At 32.5% G+C, this 18,446-nt stretch overlaps 1 protein-coding gene across 1 annotated transcript; it reads left to right on the top strand.

Moving 5' to 3' along the window:
• Nucleotides 1-14,232: 14,232 nt before the first annotated feature.
• Nucleotides 14,233-15,291, top strand: LOC149412233 (uncharacterized). The gene is made up of 2 exons (XM_089645690.1): nt 14,233-14,299; nt 14,761-15,291. Exons 1-2 carry the CDS (start codon nt 14,282-14,284, stop codon nt 15,289-15,291), a joined length of 549 nt encoding a protein of 182 aa, XP_089501816.1. The 5' UTR covers nt 14,233-14,281.
• The last annotated feature ends 3,155 nt before the right edge of the window (nt 15,292-18,446 follow it).

Raw genomic sequence — 18,446 nt, 5'->3', positions numbered from 1 at the left:
CAAAATTAATCATATTTTTAATCTCAGTATGTTTATATGGTAATATCATTCGGTTTTTTGATAAAAGTTGGACGGCTTGGACGAAAGTTGAGCTTATTTTACAATAATTTATTATATGTCGCTTTCGTCGATCGGCGTGCGAACTGCGAATTTCCTGATTCGACGGAGAGGTTATGTCAGGTTATGTGAAAATGCGCTATTTACGCGCATATTGTTTAAAATCTAAAAAGTTTATAAATAGCATTTATAATTATATAGTTGGCGGCATCATCATCTGAGGATGAGCTGTCCAACAGATCCAGCAATAGGCGACAAGTATCATCCATTTGGAAAACGTGCTCAAGCTGTCAGTAAGTAAAGTTGTCACTTTGACAGATGAAATTATGTTCCTCGGCCGCTCTCGAATTCAACTGACCCCCTTTCCTACCATAGGAAGAAATATTTGACAGCGTCGTGTGTCGGTAGAAAAGATGATGCGCTGTACATTAACTTTTGATGTGAGCTTTGCGTCTGGCAGCAGCTTTACGCCTGTGTACCCATTACTCGTATTCATAGTATGAATTCGAGTTCGACCAGGTTTTCTTTTGTTGAATGTAAATATAACTAGTATTTCTGTAAACAGTAGACCTCGTATCCAAAAGAGAATGTTTTTATTTTTTTCCTTATCTTAAATCATTACTTTGTGCTTAGATGCCTATCCACTAAATTACAAAACCGTAAATATTTCACTTAACTTTATATCTCAAATAAGGAATTATACCATTTGTTAAAAAAATGTTACGATGTCAACGACAATTATTTTTTTAAACTTTCTTCATGTCGGCAGGTAAGATAATACTTATTACAATCAATCCAGTGACATTTCTTTGTAAGAACTACGATCGTGAGAACTCTGGCGGGATAATAAGGTAGAACCTATACGGCCACCATATTGAAACGGAACTGGAACGTAAAAAACAAATTTACGGACAGGGGAATGGCAAATGGTTGAGTTAAGATAGTACTTTGCTACGCTCAGCTAATTTTGCGGAAAACAGTGTTAATTAATCGGATTCCAAGATCGACATGAACTACTTAGTTCATGGATGGATTCCACATATTAACGGTAATAGAATATTCACCACTTGATAAATGACAGATTGTTACTACTTATAGGTTCCTCTATTCGATCGATTTGTAGTACTGCTAAAATAATGGCCAACAAATACCCTGTTGATTAAGTAGGGACCTGAACATTACGCGTTATTTTTTGAAAGAATTTTTTTTGAAAAGTGTTGTATTCTGCAAATAAAAGTAACGGAATGCCCTTTTTAAAATTATAGCATATAAAAATAAATGGCGGTACGCGGCATTTGAAAGACTTGGCAGAAAGAAAAGAAAATAAGTTTAGGAAACCGAGTCACGATTTTAGTTTGACAAGCAACGAAATTTAGAAATTTAAGAATAAATGCTTTTATAAAATGGGGGGCCTCAGCACGGGTAAACAACCCAGTGAGGCCAACATTACTGAATTAGAATATGAAATATTGTAAATAATGTATAAAAGTGCACTTGGAAATGTCTATTTTTAATCACACATGAATTTGAAAAATTGACTCGAATATTATGTTAGTTTGGTGGATAACAATACTTTTTCAATGGAACAAAGTAATCTTGACATTATTAAGTTCAACAATTGTCTAAAAAAAGTATTCTAGGTTGGGGTTTAATTTTCGACCAAAGTTTCGTGATGTGATGTTTATTTGCTTCCGCTCCAAGTGTGTGTGATGCGCCATCACTGTTACCATTTCACTTCTACTTTTTATTTGTTTTGTTATCTGCATGTCACAATTCAGTAAGTTTGCTTTTTAATTCATGCGAATGGCTAATGCCTGCAAAAGTGGCGTTGGAGCGACCACTCGCGGTGTGCGGTTTGGCAGAATTCGAGCAATTCACCTGTTCGAAATTGGGACACAACACTCGCATTTTTTTATGTCGCCAATTAAGACGGAGAAATTACAATAAATACAATCGCCCGCGTTCATCTCCGCCATAAACTGCCCACTACCGGCGTAAACTTACAATTCCGACCACCACGCATACGCACCAGTAATTTGATTAAAACTTTCTGTAAAAATAAATTTATATACTTTTAGAAATTTCACGTTTCCATTGTTGCTTGACACTTTTTTAACACATTAAGTGACAACATGCGATTTTCCTTTTACCAAAATGAATTATCTCGTCATTTTCCGATAATGAATTATTATTTTTGTATATCAACAGTTTCTAGACCGTACTCAGTCAATGGTCACGGCCAATTACAACGTTTTTTTTACCCATTTAATATAATATTATTACATAATTTATAAAAACAGTTTATTTGTAAGAAAGTTCGGGGGTGTTTTATTGTTACGCATATCTGTGGGATGGGAAACGGCTGTAACGCTTAACAATAATTACACGACAGAACTAGTTTACAAATGAAATATATTTGAAACGTATTGTACTGTATATTAACTCCATATATAGTTAGTAATAACATAGATCATTGTATAAATGTATTATATATTTGTACAGCGCCCTTGAGGTGATTTTGCACAAAACAGCGCAATACAAATCATCCAAATATTATTATTATAATATTTGGATGATTTGTATTGCGCTGTTTTTGTGAAAAATCACAAATCATCCATATTATATATTATTAATATATTAATATATATTATTTATCATTTCATCCATATTATATATTATTAATATATTAATATACATTATTTATATATAATATGGATGATTTGTGATTTTTCACAAAAACAGCGCAATACAAATCATCCAAATACTATAATAATATTAATAATAATATTAAGTATAAAATACAATAAATTAATATTGAGTGCTGCAAATTAAACTCGATTACAATAAAGATAAAAAAATACAAATCTTTTAGAGTAAATAATATATACATATAAAGTTAATATTTTATGGGCATCACATATTATATATTTGTTGAGGCTACATTTTATCGTGCAGAAAAGCCACAACACGATGAATTGTAATTAATAACCTACTATTGCATAGGAGTTAATTTACTGCACAAATTTGGCAACATCACAAAATGAGAGAGAAAGTGGATCGGAAATTCCCGTCATAACTTCAAAATGTTTATATCATAGGTAGATCTACAGAGTGTAGTTATTAGTAATTTGTTTGTTGTTGGAAGATGGAAGTTATCATTTTCATAATATTTCAATGCTATATAAATACACATGTTAGCAGTTGTACGCCTAAAAGAGAACTATTGTATTTATGTAGATATATATATCGGAATTAAAGAAGGAAGCGACGAATTTAACTTGTATCTATCTACTCATACCTTTTTCGTTCCCAGAACTTCATCCCCTTCCTTTCCTTAAAAGACCCTCCACACAGCATCCTCAAAAATGACATAGGCTCTGACGGGAGTTGTTTTCATCGGGGCCTCTAAAAATTAAATCTAAAAAGCTAATCGAATAAAGCTAAAGCGAACCACGTGGTTAGCGAGAAGACTCTTTTCACTTGTGCTTTTCCAATACGTGGCACTAATAAAATTGTAGTCATTTTTCAAAAAAACTTTTATTTCTGATTTTGTATCATTGTCATTTTTCAAAAAAACTTTTATTTCTGATTTTGTATCAGCGGAACCCCTTTTTCCAGAGCACCCATTATTAACGCATAGGTACTGGATACAGCTCTCAATCGAACCGATGTGAAAATCCCAACGTGGAGTCATTAAATAATCAAAATGAGTCGGCGAAATTGAAAAAAACGAACATTTAATGACGGCCAAACCTCAACATTTGGAAAGGAAAAAAGAACACAGACGCTCGATCCAAAACACTGCCTCTCTCACATCTAATGAGGTGACTATTATTTGGTAGAGCATTTGGTAACAAACATATCTAAATGTAATTGCAATGTAAGGAAATGGAAGGATTTACTTCGTTGAAGGTGGCTTCGTTAATATAAATGGCAGCTGCCTAATAGTGGGTACCTCGCAGGTGAAGAGTTTCTTTGAGTCTAAATTATATGATTCAAGTAAAAGTGATCAGCGAATTGTTACGGTTCTCTCATCTTTAAGACAATAAAGCAATTTGAAGATTATAACAATCCGTTTATATTGTCGATGTACTTTTATTTTTTGTTTTGGACGAGATTACAAACATAATTTTTATTGTGATTGCCTGCCCGCAATATAATATTTTATAAATAGTATATCAAGCATTCGTAACTGGCCTGCTCAGAGTTTTATTCCTAGTTATATCGAACCCTTTACCAAGTACTACGTTAAAGACATTGCGATGTAAATTTAACCCCGAGAGAAGCAATTCCTTTTGTGTGCAGCAATCATTATTATATTCGTGACAAAAAAACTCCATTTTTTTTGCCTATTAAAATAAGAATTTTTAACAAAAATAAGAATTTTTAACAAAAATAAGAATTTATAACAAAAATAAGAATTTTTGACAAAAATAAGAATTGTTAACAAAAATAAGAATTTTTAACAAAAATAAGAATATTTATTTTAATCATATTAAAAAATATATCTCATAGTGCTTAAGGCAACGTTATTCAAAAAGAACTAAATTCAAAAAGAAGACAACCAACATGATAAATATCAGTACCAGATGTGTTTATTTAAATACAATCAATGCGGACATACATGCAATTCTCTGGAATTGGTTGACATTACAGCAGTTAATATACGAAATAAATGTCGGCCCTGCCCAATTAGCATTTGGCTCAGTTGTTAGCCCAGTTTTCTCCAGACAATAAGGAGTAAAGTTAAATTCTCAGTCAAACCATTTTTTTACCTTTAAAAATTACATTTAAAAGTTCTCAGCAGTTCCTGGGGAGGAAGGTTCAATCCTCACTTAAACAAAACAAAAATATCATAATTTTAAATACGTCTTTAAATAAAAATAGATGAATTATGTTTTTAACTTGGTTTTTTGGAGCAAGAATGCTTTGCAATTTTTTTCCATCGTTAGAAATGCAATAATTACTTTTTCAACTCTGATTATCTTCAATTGGAACATATATTTTTTTAAAGAGCTTAAAAATTAAAATCAATCAAATAGAAGTATGTTACGTGTCGGCAGAATGTGGAGAGAATGCAAGTAAATAAGTACCAACGTGTCTTGTAATAACTATATGTTCCGGTTCAACTTGTAACGTCAGTTTAGAGGAGAATGTTCAACGACTGTTATTAATTTTTTTAATAGGCGTGGTTTTCAAAGAAATTATATAATGACGCAAGCCGCGGGTACATTACGCAAGTACGTTGATGCAAAATAAATTGGAATTAATCAGTGTAATTGATATCTGAGATTATTATGTTACATTGGTAAAGAAACACAACTTCGTTGGCTACATGCTCTAGTCCACTTCTTTACGACGGTTTAGTTATACAAAAAATATTGTGTTTTATTTTGTATATTAACCTCACACAAGAGTATACGAGGATTTAGCTAAACTTATATGTTGTATTTGATACTGCCACACAAATTAAATTTAAATAATTTCCTCGTATCCCTTTTCTTCTAAAATTATAATGAGTATATATTAGAAAAATATCTAATCATTCAATTTGGGATGCGGGTTTGGATACCGTCGCCTCGGGAACTATTTAACGGATAACCAACACCTCTCTCACAAGTCACCTCAAGTGGTGCGCTACGTGCCAGATCGGGAGATACTGGTTTGGGGAGACCACATGACCTCTCCAACTGATCTCTCTACCCATCGCCTTGAGCCGCAATGGGAGGAATATTTTCATTCTTCCGTCACTCCTAGACCTACTGATCCCTAGATTCCTATACAACCCTCATAGCTTTTACCTTCCCAGAATTTCCGTTCCTTAAAAAGACTTTCCAGACAACATCCCTAAAGATGACATACGCCCTGAGGATAAGTATTTTCTTCAGGGATACGAGGAAATTATTTATATTTAATCTGTCGGACAGTATCAAATACAACATTTGAAATTAACTAAATACTCGTATACACATTCAATGAAAATAAACAAATTTGTATACTTTCTAAACAAGTCGACAATTTTGACTTACTAATGGTATATAAAAATTTATTTATTTTTACTAAATTAAAGTGACGAAAATATACGATTATTAAAGAAATAAATATACAAAAGTCAGTGGAAGATAATTTTTTGTAAACTGATCGAGATTGTTTAAGATATAGTGTCAAAAAGCAGTGTTTAAATTTTTTTTCAATTTTAAACTCATGTTTTACTTTCTATGACTAGTAAGACTCATCGTTTTAAAGAGTTTAATAGGGTGGCCAAGCAAATGGATCTTTTGCCGTTCCATTCACAAAATAAGCATTTTTAAGGCGATTAAGACTTTAACAACTATGGTTTGCTCAAGGCTCACATTTTAATTAATTCCGAAGAATTTCCAACGATGATATTTTTTTTTCAAAGCGATCCCCACAGATCGAAGTAAAAACACTACCTTACCATAAACATATTTTTTAAACGTTTTTAAGCTATAAACTTAGCGGTAAGCACCAGATTTTATTTTTCTATTAGAATAATTACTAACTTTTTGAGGGATCCTTTTAGAAACATCTGAGATTTTAGTAATACGTTCATCAGAAATAAACCTCACGGAAAGATCATTTTTGTACGCCTGGTAAGGCAAATTCGACCGTAAGTTCGACCATTACGCCAGGCCGCGCACCGATTATTTGTAGAATTATAATACATAAAACATATTTGTATTTGTCCATTATGCTAGAGCCGCGCGTAGAATATTTCTGTACATGTTTTTTTCATTTTCGTTGTTAAGATTCCGACGTTATTTTAGGATATTGTCTCGTCTTAAAAGTATCTATTTTATTAGAAGTGCGATTTTAAAACCAATTATATTAAAATTGATGTTTTTAATAGAAACAAATAACGTATTACATATTCGAGGACATGCTGCTAAAGCTTGTTTTTAGATCGGTTTTATTACAATATGGCGATTATTTAACTTAAATTTGTCAAACAATATACAATAAACTTATTAATCCCAAAAGCAAACAAACCATATCTCGAAAAGGACCACACTACATGGCCATTAAAGTATATAACAACCTTCCACGTAGCATCAAACAAATAACCGACATACTTAAATTTAAATCATCACTAAAAACATTTCTTTTAAACAAATGTCACTACACCTTAAAGAATACCTTACATCAATTAAATACCTTTATTTTTTAATTTTTCATTTACATACATTTGTTAAGATGTAATTGTTGGGTTATGTAATATAATGTGTATTTGTCGGGTTAGCTGGAAGAAATAGGATGTAACCTATAAGCTATACCCTTTGTATTTTTGTGCAATAAATATACTTGTATTTTTGTGCAGTAAATATTTTTTTTGAATTTTGAACTTTGAATACAACAATTAAAATTTTCTGAATAACAAATCATAAGTTTGAAAACGATTATTTTCTTGAAGCTGTTTGAGCCTGTCTATGGTGTTGAATAAGTTGTTGGTATTTTAATTTACACATCCCAGATGCAGTTCTGTGCTATTGAACACCGTAATCTCAACTGCTTCAGTTTCCTTCCGGGTATCTTTTTTACACTAGTGTACTTAATGGAAAATGATCAATCCGTCACAAAAACCCCTTTCCCAAGTATAAACAATATTACTTGAGATTGCATTAACCTCATTACTTTTAAATCAACTCCCACTACCTGATGTTTTTATTGGCATTGATATCTCGGCTACCTACGTACATTAGTTATTTTTAACAGAAAAATCGATAGATTTCTAAACAAATAATGCATTTTTTAGAAACTCTGAGTTAATATTTTAAGCTCATACCAGCGATTTCACGATTAGGTTTTTGCCACAGATGTTGCGTTAAATTAGACTCGAATGAGTAGATTTATGATAAAAGTATCGAAATCAGTAAAAAATTACCGATTGGCTTTTGTACACAGAATTAAATGTTTATTTTTCGATGAATGAGATACAGTTTAAGCAGTTTAACTGAAGTTTTCTCAATTTCATACGGCTTGCACAATGAAATGCTCAAAGCGTGATACGATTACTCTATTGTTTCCGATATCCAATTAGAGATACATACTTCCACTAACAAAAAATTAGGTCAATAATTTACTTAAGCACTGTGACGGGAATCGAATGCGCATTGCACAAACTCCAGAATTGTGAATATTTACACATATTACTAATGAATCACTTCGTGATTTCGTGATTTCGCCTTATATTGATTACTTCTATTTGACAGCTCACAGCGTTCATGCGCTGTGGCGAAATAAAAGGTACAGACACGATTGACCGGACCCGGGACCAAAACAAATTTAAAGACAAACGAAATGCAAAGACGTCGAATCAAAACATAACTTCGCTACGTCAATAATGGAGCTACAGTAGATTAATTAACACCCTTTTGTGGGCATTTAACTGGGAATAGTTGATTAATAAAAATAATATTAATGTAATACATTTGTAATACATTCCATAAATATGTTGATACAATACTGACGTAAGAGACTAGAGACTAAATTGCTCCAGCAACAATTTTTCGTGTAAATTAAGCGATGAATTGAAGATGTCCACTGATTTGGCCTAATAATTACCCTCGGTTAGTGTTTTGAGCCTTCAGAAGGACGTGTTATGATAGTTAATTCCAGAATTTTTCCACTGAAATGTATCCCGAACGACAACTAGGATTACATAATGAAATTCAAAAAATCATCAATGCTAGACTGTTAAAAATATGCGTCATTTAAAATTAAATTCGCAAATATTAAGTCAGTAAAAAACTTTTGTCCGACAATTTAAGTATCATAAAATTTATGTTAAAACTTGCAAAATACGCATTAGAGTTTTAGTTGGGATTGTCCAGTAAGCCATATTAAGTCAGTCGTAAGGCATATGTTCGTCTTAGGGTCAAACCCTGGTGATTAACCATTAAAATATGTATAGTGCTGTAGTACCAAGTAGTGCTGAATCTCATTTCTAGTTAATAAAACATAATAATATAGATTAACTCGAATGTTCAACCATTTCCACTCAATACGGAAGTTCCATCCGATATGAAAATTGCTGCAACCGCACATGGAAGGCGTTATGACTAGTGATATAATGAATCATGCTTTAATCATTATTACAATTATTTATTCGTTATCCACTCTGTTGTTATTATTACAATAAAATTTCCACCTAGAAAGGAAATATATGTCCATTTTGTGTAAGTAAGCAGAAGACCATGGCATCCCCATGTAAAGAGGAAGGTCAGAAAGTACCCGTCTATTCGAAATTCTATAAGTAATTTCAGCTTATTATTTTAATAATTTAGCCTAATTCAGGAACTAAGATTCATTATAAATACTATAAAAAAATCATGTTTGGCTTGGTTTTCGGTCGAGTAAAGTTCGAGTGAAATTAGGCTTTCCCGACTGCGAGAATATATTTTTATAAATTTATTTTATATTACACCGAGAATTTTACGTCCATAGAAGAAATAATTGGATATGTATACACAATTAAGAAACAAACAAAAAAATCATATGAGTTGAGATGCTTCAAAATCACAATCGTTACGTCACTATTTATTCAGTTTTACGCCGGATATAAGACTATCCTTTCACAAAGAGGAAGTGAAGAAAAATAATTACTATCTCGATTGCGTCATTTGGTGAACGAATAATTGAATAAAATTAATCACGCACCTTCTGCTGTTTTTGGATGGTCTGGCACACAGGAAGCGATTGTTAATTATCTCATGAGAATGAGTTAATATTATTTTACAGCGTGAATGTATATCGATTTTAAACACATATGTGCAAAAGAGGAACTGATTAAATGTGGTTCTGATTCAAATTCCAACGGAAGTTTTAATAACCCCACGCACAGGGTTTGCCTTTGTGGGATTTTTGCTACATTCTACATTATTATTTTATTTGTATATTTGTTCATTTTGTAAATACTAGCTGACGTGTACTAGGCGTTGATTGACTTATCTCTACTTTAAATAAATATGATATCAATAAACCATGTATATAAACCTTCCGGAAGAAATTCTCTAAATGAAAACCCTATCAAACGCCATTGCATTGTTTACAAGAACTAAGCGCATAAATAGACGAGGAGAATGACTTTCTTTTTACAATATTTAGAGATGTGTCAAACTTTGAAATATTAAAAAATAAAATATAATACGTATAGAGACAACATTAAAACATGCTTTAACGGTAAGGCCGATATATCTACAATACAAAACAAAAATGAAAAATTATCTAAAAAGTTGGCTATATTACCGGGATAAAATTCAACATGTAAAAGACATATTTTGTTTACATAGATTTTTTACTATCTTACTAAATCTTTTTAGTTTTACTGAGGATTGAACCTTCCTACCCAGAAACTGGAGGCGACCACTCTACCAACGATGAGGCTGACATTTATTCCGTCTGCTATAATGTCATCAAATTTCAGAGAAATTTACATATATACTCGTATGTGTGTGGTTGTAAAGTTGATTGGATGCATCGACATCGACATGTCTAAAAGTTTATTTGTAATGGTTTAACTGGTTTGAGGATTGAACCACCCTCCCCAGGGACTGGAGTCAATACAGCTAACAACTAAGCCAAATATGTTGATTGGATAGTACCAACATTTATTTCGTATATTAATTTCATCCTATTTCAGAGACATTCGTGTGTATGCGAGTGTGTGCATGAGTGCCACCAGATACGCATAGATATTAGATAGTTAATAGAACGCATAGCCATCGATAACGAGTCTATCTGTCGAGTTTCAGCTCGATTCGATGTTGGGAAGTGGGTTCATTTCCACTTCCAAGATTTGCATTCATTCACGTAAACAAAAGTAAAATTTAAATAGATGTTTTTATAAAGGAATGCCGGAAAAGATTTAGTCATTAATTGTACTCAACGAAATTATGAAAATACTTTACAAATCAAGCAAGGATATTTAAAAGATTTTCATAAATTTCGGCTAAGATTACAGAGTGAGGTAGTTAGGTTAGCTAGGATATATATTTACATATATCCAACCTAATATGCATATACATATACATTCTTGGTTTTTCCCAAACTATCTCATTCATAAAATATAATAAGATTTTTAATGTAAAGAACCCGTTAGACAAACTGCTAAAACGCAGTTTATCGGGACTTTTTTGCCTTATATTTGTAAAGTGTGTAATATATAATAAAAAATAAAAAAGAAACCTATCTAGTAATAGTTTTTTTTAATGTATTAGCAGATAGAATAACTCCACGATAAATTAATAGTACACAAGTTTTGCATAAAAGAAAACACTTAATTGAAAATTTAATTATGAGTGTAATCAATTGCAATAAAAAGAAGTATACATTTTCATTAAAATATTACATATGTGCCTACTTTGGTCTCATCGCTCTTAGCCTTGTGCGATTGCCTAACTTTAGATTGGATAAATAACATTTTTTTGAATTTATTTCGAAATTCCATTTCACGAGTTTTTTATATCACCCTCAAGTATGGGAAAAAACAATGAAATAATGGTGGATTAATTGGCTTTAAACCACAGTAAACGTTTTATATGTTTCGTTATTAATATTCGGAGGTATGATTTTTTTTATTTAGTGCGGCCTAATCTAAAACTATCCATGAGTTAAGGTATTTATTTTGTAAAAGCCCCATCGCTCGAGTGATCACTATGATTGAATTTTCATTCATAACTATAAAACGGATGGTAAATATTACGTCCATTATATTATATCAAAAAATATATTAAAACTTTACCTTTTTAGTCAATTATCACAAATAAGATATATATAGGTCAATTACATCTCAGGTCATTCTTATACACATACGTAAAGAGAATGTGGAAGAACTATGTAAGTAATAGATACGTAATAAGTTTGTGTCGTTGATTAGAAAATATATAGTCATTTTTTTTTAAATAACACGCATTGGTACATGTTAATGATACAATTTCTACAAACATAAACTCCAATAATGGCATTCAACATCTGATTTTGCAATTAATTCGATATGAGTTAAAAAAATAAATGTGTAAACCCTGCTTTTATAAACAAATAAAGGTTTTTGCAAGATTTCTTTGCGCTGTAGTTTACTTAGCTTTACTTTCACAACGTATTGGCGAAGTGAATTTGGACTAAAAGTAATATGTTAATGCGCATGGATATTGATGCCAATTTTTGGAAAGCCACTGTGCAAATAATGTGAAACTGAATCTTGATATAATTTCTTTTGTTTGTTTAATATTGTAACCAGTTGAAGGAAGTTAATATTAATTTCTTCTAGATTATCATATAGCTATAATCATTCAAAAATATTTTTAATAATGAACTTAATTATACATTACCGTACAGAAAACGTTTCAGTATTATATTCGCGAATTTCAAATTTATTTTAAAACAATGGTTTATTGTAGATAATAATAATATGTTATACATACGATTACACAGTTATTTATTATTTACAAACTTATACAGGAAACATTTTATTTATACGCTTTTTCCAATAAAATTTTTTACCCTTAAAATATATAAATAAATAATTTAAAAAGAAAGACATTCCCGAGTTACGAATAACCTGACAATATTTGAAAAACCTCCTACTACCACCACAGTAAGCTGAAAATGTTGCTTGTGTTGTGATGGAGGACTTAGCCAGCAAAATAATATGTATTATGTTTGTAAAATGACAAGTATTTATTTTACTGATATGTATTATATGTGTCTACTGATTTGTTATTTCTGTACGATTATTTTCTGTATGTTTGTAAATTTTGGACATGTATTATGTTTGTAAAATGATAAGTATATATTGAACTGATATGATAATTCTGTAAGATGTTTTGTAAATTTTCTACATGTAATATGTTTGTAAAAACCTTACAGGCGTAAAATAAATAAATAATTGTTAATTTACAAAAACTGCACTTTATGAAATAGAATTTTGATATTGTGGCATAAAACAAAAGATTACCTTAACCTATTTATAGCGCACCATATTATTGCAAATACATAAAAAAATGCGAATAAAATCAGCGATAAATAGAACCGTCTGACTTTAAGCGTAATATTGTAAGAATGCGAAAAATCAATCAAATATTATATTTTCGAAAGAAAGCTCTTAAAATATAATTTAGTTTTAAGGAAATTTACCTATTTGTGTCTAAAGCTAGTAAGGTAGATACTAATGAGTTTTGGTGAATTTTTCTATTATGAAAATAGGAACATATTACCAACCTTAAACTAGTTCTCCGAAAATGCATTTATTTGGTAAGATATATATTTTTTCAAATAACCAATTTATTTTATAGCTTTAGAGCATGTCATGAACGATGTTCGGTTAACGAGTTATAAGTACAATGCAATTTAAACTTTTATCGCCTTAAACGTATTAAATTCAAAAAAAGTGTTATTGTTTTAATTTAAAAATTATCTGTCTAATTTGCTTTAACATAAGCATATAAGAATTAATTTATGTAGATACAAGCATCAAGAAAAAAATAGTGTGAATTATGACGTGATATCGGGATAGCAAAGATAAGCAGATTAATATGTAGATTGTATTAAGCTTAGTTTGTTTTTAAGAAAACTATTTTAAATAAACAAATTACTCACACATTAATTGATAAATCACTGTTGTTTCTGAGTTTCAGATCCACTTCACAATCAAACGTTTTATTGGGAAAATAATTTTGTTTATATTTAACAATCTCTGTGTGACACATTATGATATTCACGGGTCAGAAAAAGGGATTTAATAATATTTCCAAATGATTCCAGCTAATTTACCGGAGCAAAATTTGCATTGCTAAAATGCAATATATTGCTACTCCTCCGCCCGTGTGTCACTGAGCTGTTTTAGTTTGCCGTCGTTCCTCGGCCTGTTTTTTCGTCGCCAGGCATAAGACAAATAAAAACAAAACCCAAACATTGCGATCGCCTTTCATCCGCTAGTAAAAGTGAACGAGATGAAACCGTAGTAGTAATAGTGAATGTCTTGGATATTCGTACTGATTTCTTATGCAATTATTTGTTGTCACTATGGCGGAACGGCGTAACCTGGAGAGCGCGTGGAGGAGTCGCGGTTGCCCCTACTCAGGGCCTTTGGGAACTTTCAATTCGTCATATAAAAGCTGGCGGCGGTAGCAAACAGCATCATTACCTGACTACTGCAGTCGGATACAGTTCAAGTCACTTCCTTCGCCAAATTCATCACTCATATAAAATGGCTGCCCGCTTCTCGGTGAGTTGTCTCTTCACTTCTATCTGCACCCTCTGTATTATATATCCCGATCCATCCAACCCCAAGCGACCACCTCTTCCAAAAACTATTCAGTGTTTATTTTGTGTAGCTTAAATTGCGTTCTTCATTTTATATTTGGTATATATAGAAAAGAGAACAACAGTTTTAATAATGTATATCTTCAATCATCGGCGTGAAAAAAAACAGTTCAATAAAAGTTCATACAAATCAATAACAATGTTTGTACACTTACAAAACATTGTGTGTTATTGCGGTATTTTGAACTTGATTAGCGATTGATATTTGCGCAAATAATTTGTTCATCATTATTAAAGTGTGTTTTATCACATCAAGAAGCAGCTGCCATCAAATCGTGGAGTTTCTCAGCAGCATTGTTATCTGTTACCCAAAAGTGTGTTTAAAATATCTTGCCCTTCAATATTAGGTTTGTTTTGTTTTAGATGGTGGTATTGGCCTGTCTGGTTGTGGCCGTGGCGGCCGGTGGCGGCGGCGGCGGCGGAGGGCACAAGAAGGTCATCATCCACGTGCCCTACAATGTGAAGCACCATCACCACACGCACACCGTGTACAAGCACATCCACCACAAAGGCGGCCATGGAGGAGGCGGCGGTGGGGGCGGCGGCGGAGATGACTACTACGAGGTGCTTGGCTACACCTACGGCGCACCCCATGAGGGTGGCGGCGGCGGACACGACGGCGGTTTCAGCGGCGGTTTGGGACACGGGGGCGGTTGGGGCGTGGACAGTGGCTCCTCCTCAGGCATCGGTGGCGGAGACCACTCGAGCTTCGCCGGCGGTCTCGGGGCCTCAGACCACAGCAGCTTCACCGGAGGACAGTCCAGCTACTCCAGCTTCAGCGCATCTCACGGAGACTCTTACGGAGGCGGCGGTGATTCATACTCCCACGGAGGCGAGGATTTAAGCCAGTACGGAGGCGGAGGACACGAAGACTTGGGAGGAGGATACCATTGATAAACTACAATCCTAGACTAATTCATAACATCATCTATCAAGCATCATCTTCATTTTAGCAGATTGATTCCATTTCAAGGTAATATAGACAATGCGAATTTGCCACGTGCGTTGTAGCAATTGTTTGCAATTCAAGTTTAAGTCGCGAGTTTTAAGTGCGTTGTGATAATAATAATTATTATAGTGTTCATGTTTTATCCTTTAAATCATCCAAATCTAAACGATGGAATCAATCGCTAACTCACAAAGCATACTAAATCTGCACAAAATGTATCAATTATTGGAAATCAGAGCGGTATCGAATGATATTATATCAAGTCTTACTTCAAGCGTTAATTTCCTCAAAGTGGCGATTAATTAACTAATTTGATATCGCTTAAACACAATAACACCTTGTACCTACTTCCTTTCATGTTAGAGTATAATCAGCTCTGCATTCAGTTCCATCAATTACCTTTAAACTTGTTGTATAGTATTTAGAATGTATCATACTTTGGATTTCATTCAATTAATTGACTTGCTCCACTCATCAAGTTATTTGTAAATATTTTATATGGATTCACAGTATTATGCCATTTGTTTTTGTTATGTTTTCAATGGTTTTTATACCTAAATGTTATTTGTTGCTTATTTTATAATTTTACAAAGAAAAAATAAAACATATTTTTCAACATTTATTATATTTTTTTATTCTGACCTTTTTAAAATGATTTGATCTTCACATCACATGAAAAAGTATGCGCAAAAATTGAAACTTGAGGTAAGATTTTAGAGTTATATAGTAGGAACTCAGTTAGCTGGAGGTACTCTGATGCTTATGTTTGGATAACTTACATGGTGTAAATATTCCTTCTCAAAATAACTTATTTTTGATGTATATATAAAAAAAGTTTTTTTACTATAATACATCAATTTTTAATTTTCGACCTAGTGAGTCATCTCTAGCTAATTTGAAAAAAAGTTAGACTGAGGATTAAAACTTTCTCCCCAGGTACTGGCTCTTCATTTGCTGTGAACTTTTAAAATGTATTTAAAAACTATTTTTTTAGTTTGACTGATGATTGAACTTTCCTTCCCAGGGACTGAAGTCAATACCGCTAACACCTAAGCCAAATCCTTTTTGGATATTACCGTAATTCATTTCGTATATTAGTTATTGTTAATTATACTATCGAAGTGGGCTAATTTCAAATGTCTATGTTTAAAAAAAAACCTAAACCCATGCAGCTGTAAAATAGTCAACAGCTTTGTCAATTAGAATGCATGTAAGTTAACCTTATCATTATGCTGCCAAGGTTCTCTCCCTTTGAAAGCGTATGGACAATTCAACAAAGATGCGTGTACAGCATTAAATTGCATTCGTTACGACTGCAGCCGTTGTGCGTTAATGATGCAAAAATGTAGCGTTAAAGATTCTGAATTTCGTGAATATGGATATAGAAAACTACACGTTGGTGGAGCATGACCACGGTAACAGATCTATAGTGGAATTTTAAAGTTTGACAAATAATAAAAACAATTTTATAATGTAGAAATATCACCTCAAGGGCTCCACAATCAAATATAACACGAAAACTATTAAACTCTTTGGCACCCGGAATTATTAAAAATTTAACTACATTCTTAATTGCTCCTTTCACTCTGGGGCGGCAATCCTCCTTGTTCACAAACCGTTCGCGTATACCTATTTAAATGTCTTCAGCATACCTATAATTTAATATGCATTATCACCTTGTGCACCCAGTGCCTGCATGGATGTGTTTCCGATATTACAAATCTAGAAGTTTTCAGGGCGTGATGAGTAAAAAATAATTGAATATACTTAGTTATTTTTCTTTCGTGCAAAAGGTGAAATTTGTTGAAAAAGAGATCTAAATTAAATAATATGTCTCTGTACGCCACTGCTATCGTCCTCGACATCAGCTTTCCGCAAGGTTGGGCAGTGAAGTTGGTGCGCCACGCGTCACGACCATGACACACGATTTCTATCATTACCACTCTCCTTGCTCACTTAATCGGTCCATTTCCCATTCTTGTAATGTGAAAGGTTCATCAAAAACTTTATCCGTGGTTTATCATTTGCATCGCTTTGTTTTATTTTTAAACGTTTCACAAAAACAACTTGAAATAGAAAGGTTTGGAAATCACGAACAGCAAATTTGATATAAAAAACATCAATGGTTTGAAAGCTTGATGTTAATAAAATAAAAACACTACAATTTTAGTAGTCGTTTATGAGTTTATACTTATTTAAGTATATTAGTATCATTAAAAGACAACTTTATTTGTTTTTAAATGTTTATTACAACTTTGGTATAAATATTTATAAAAATAATCGTTGACTTATTTTTTAACATATTTTCGCTTTACTTGAATACAGGTACACAGTTCATTAATTATATGAAAGCAGATAAAAAAAATCTTATATAAGCTTACGTTACACACTAGAGGTCTTACTAATGAATATGTTTTAAATTTTGCACAGCTGATAAACAATCATTAATGTATGGTAAATGGTTACTTATCATATATGTAAAATATAAAATAAGTTTATTAGAAAGGGGGTAAATTTATTATTATAATTTCATCGTAACTTAATAATATCAAAGTCAGGTGGAATTACTTAGAAGTTACTTATGTAATCAATGTTAACATTAAACGTAACAAGTGCACATCTAAACGGGTAATTTGTAATGTCCTCCTTGTGTAAAAGTATGTCGGATGGTTTTAGTCTTTTTATCTCCATTATCGTTAGTGAATTTGTGCATCTGGTCATCGTAAGCCTTTTTAACTATCGCGTGGTTTATATTCTTAACGAAGGTCTTATGTTGGTGAGAGAACCCGGGAATATTCTCTTCAAAGTCTTCATCCACTTGTGACCCTCCGTTATATCCACCGAAGAGACCATCGTAATTGCTCGGTTCGTAGTCAAAATTGAATTCCTCTTGGAATCCTTCGCCTTCTCCCTGACCCTGTTGAGAAATTTCTTCATCGTAACTTGAGGCCCCGTCATCTTGGTGGATGTAGTTTTTGTTGTTGTTATTATTACCATCTGCTTGAACTGACGCCTGCTGATATTGTTGATGATTCACCACCGTGTGATAAGGAGATATATCATAAGACGATATACCAGGACTGACGTAATGGCCGTATTG

The sequence above is a fragment of the Hesperophylax consimilis genome, chromosome 23 (assembly GCF_061612785.1).
Source record: "Hesperophylax consimilis isolate HC1 chromosome 23, BYU_Hcon_1.0, whole genome shotgun sequence".
NCBI lineage: Eukaryota > Metazoa > Arthropoda > Insecta > Trichoptera > Limnephilidae > Hesperophylax > Hesperophylax consimilis.
This window is presented reverse-complemented; position numbering and strand designations above follow the sequence as displayed.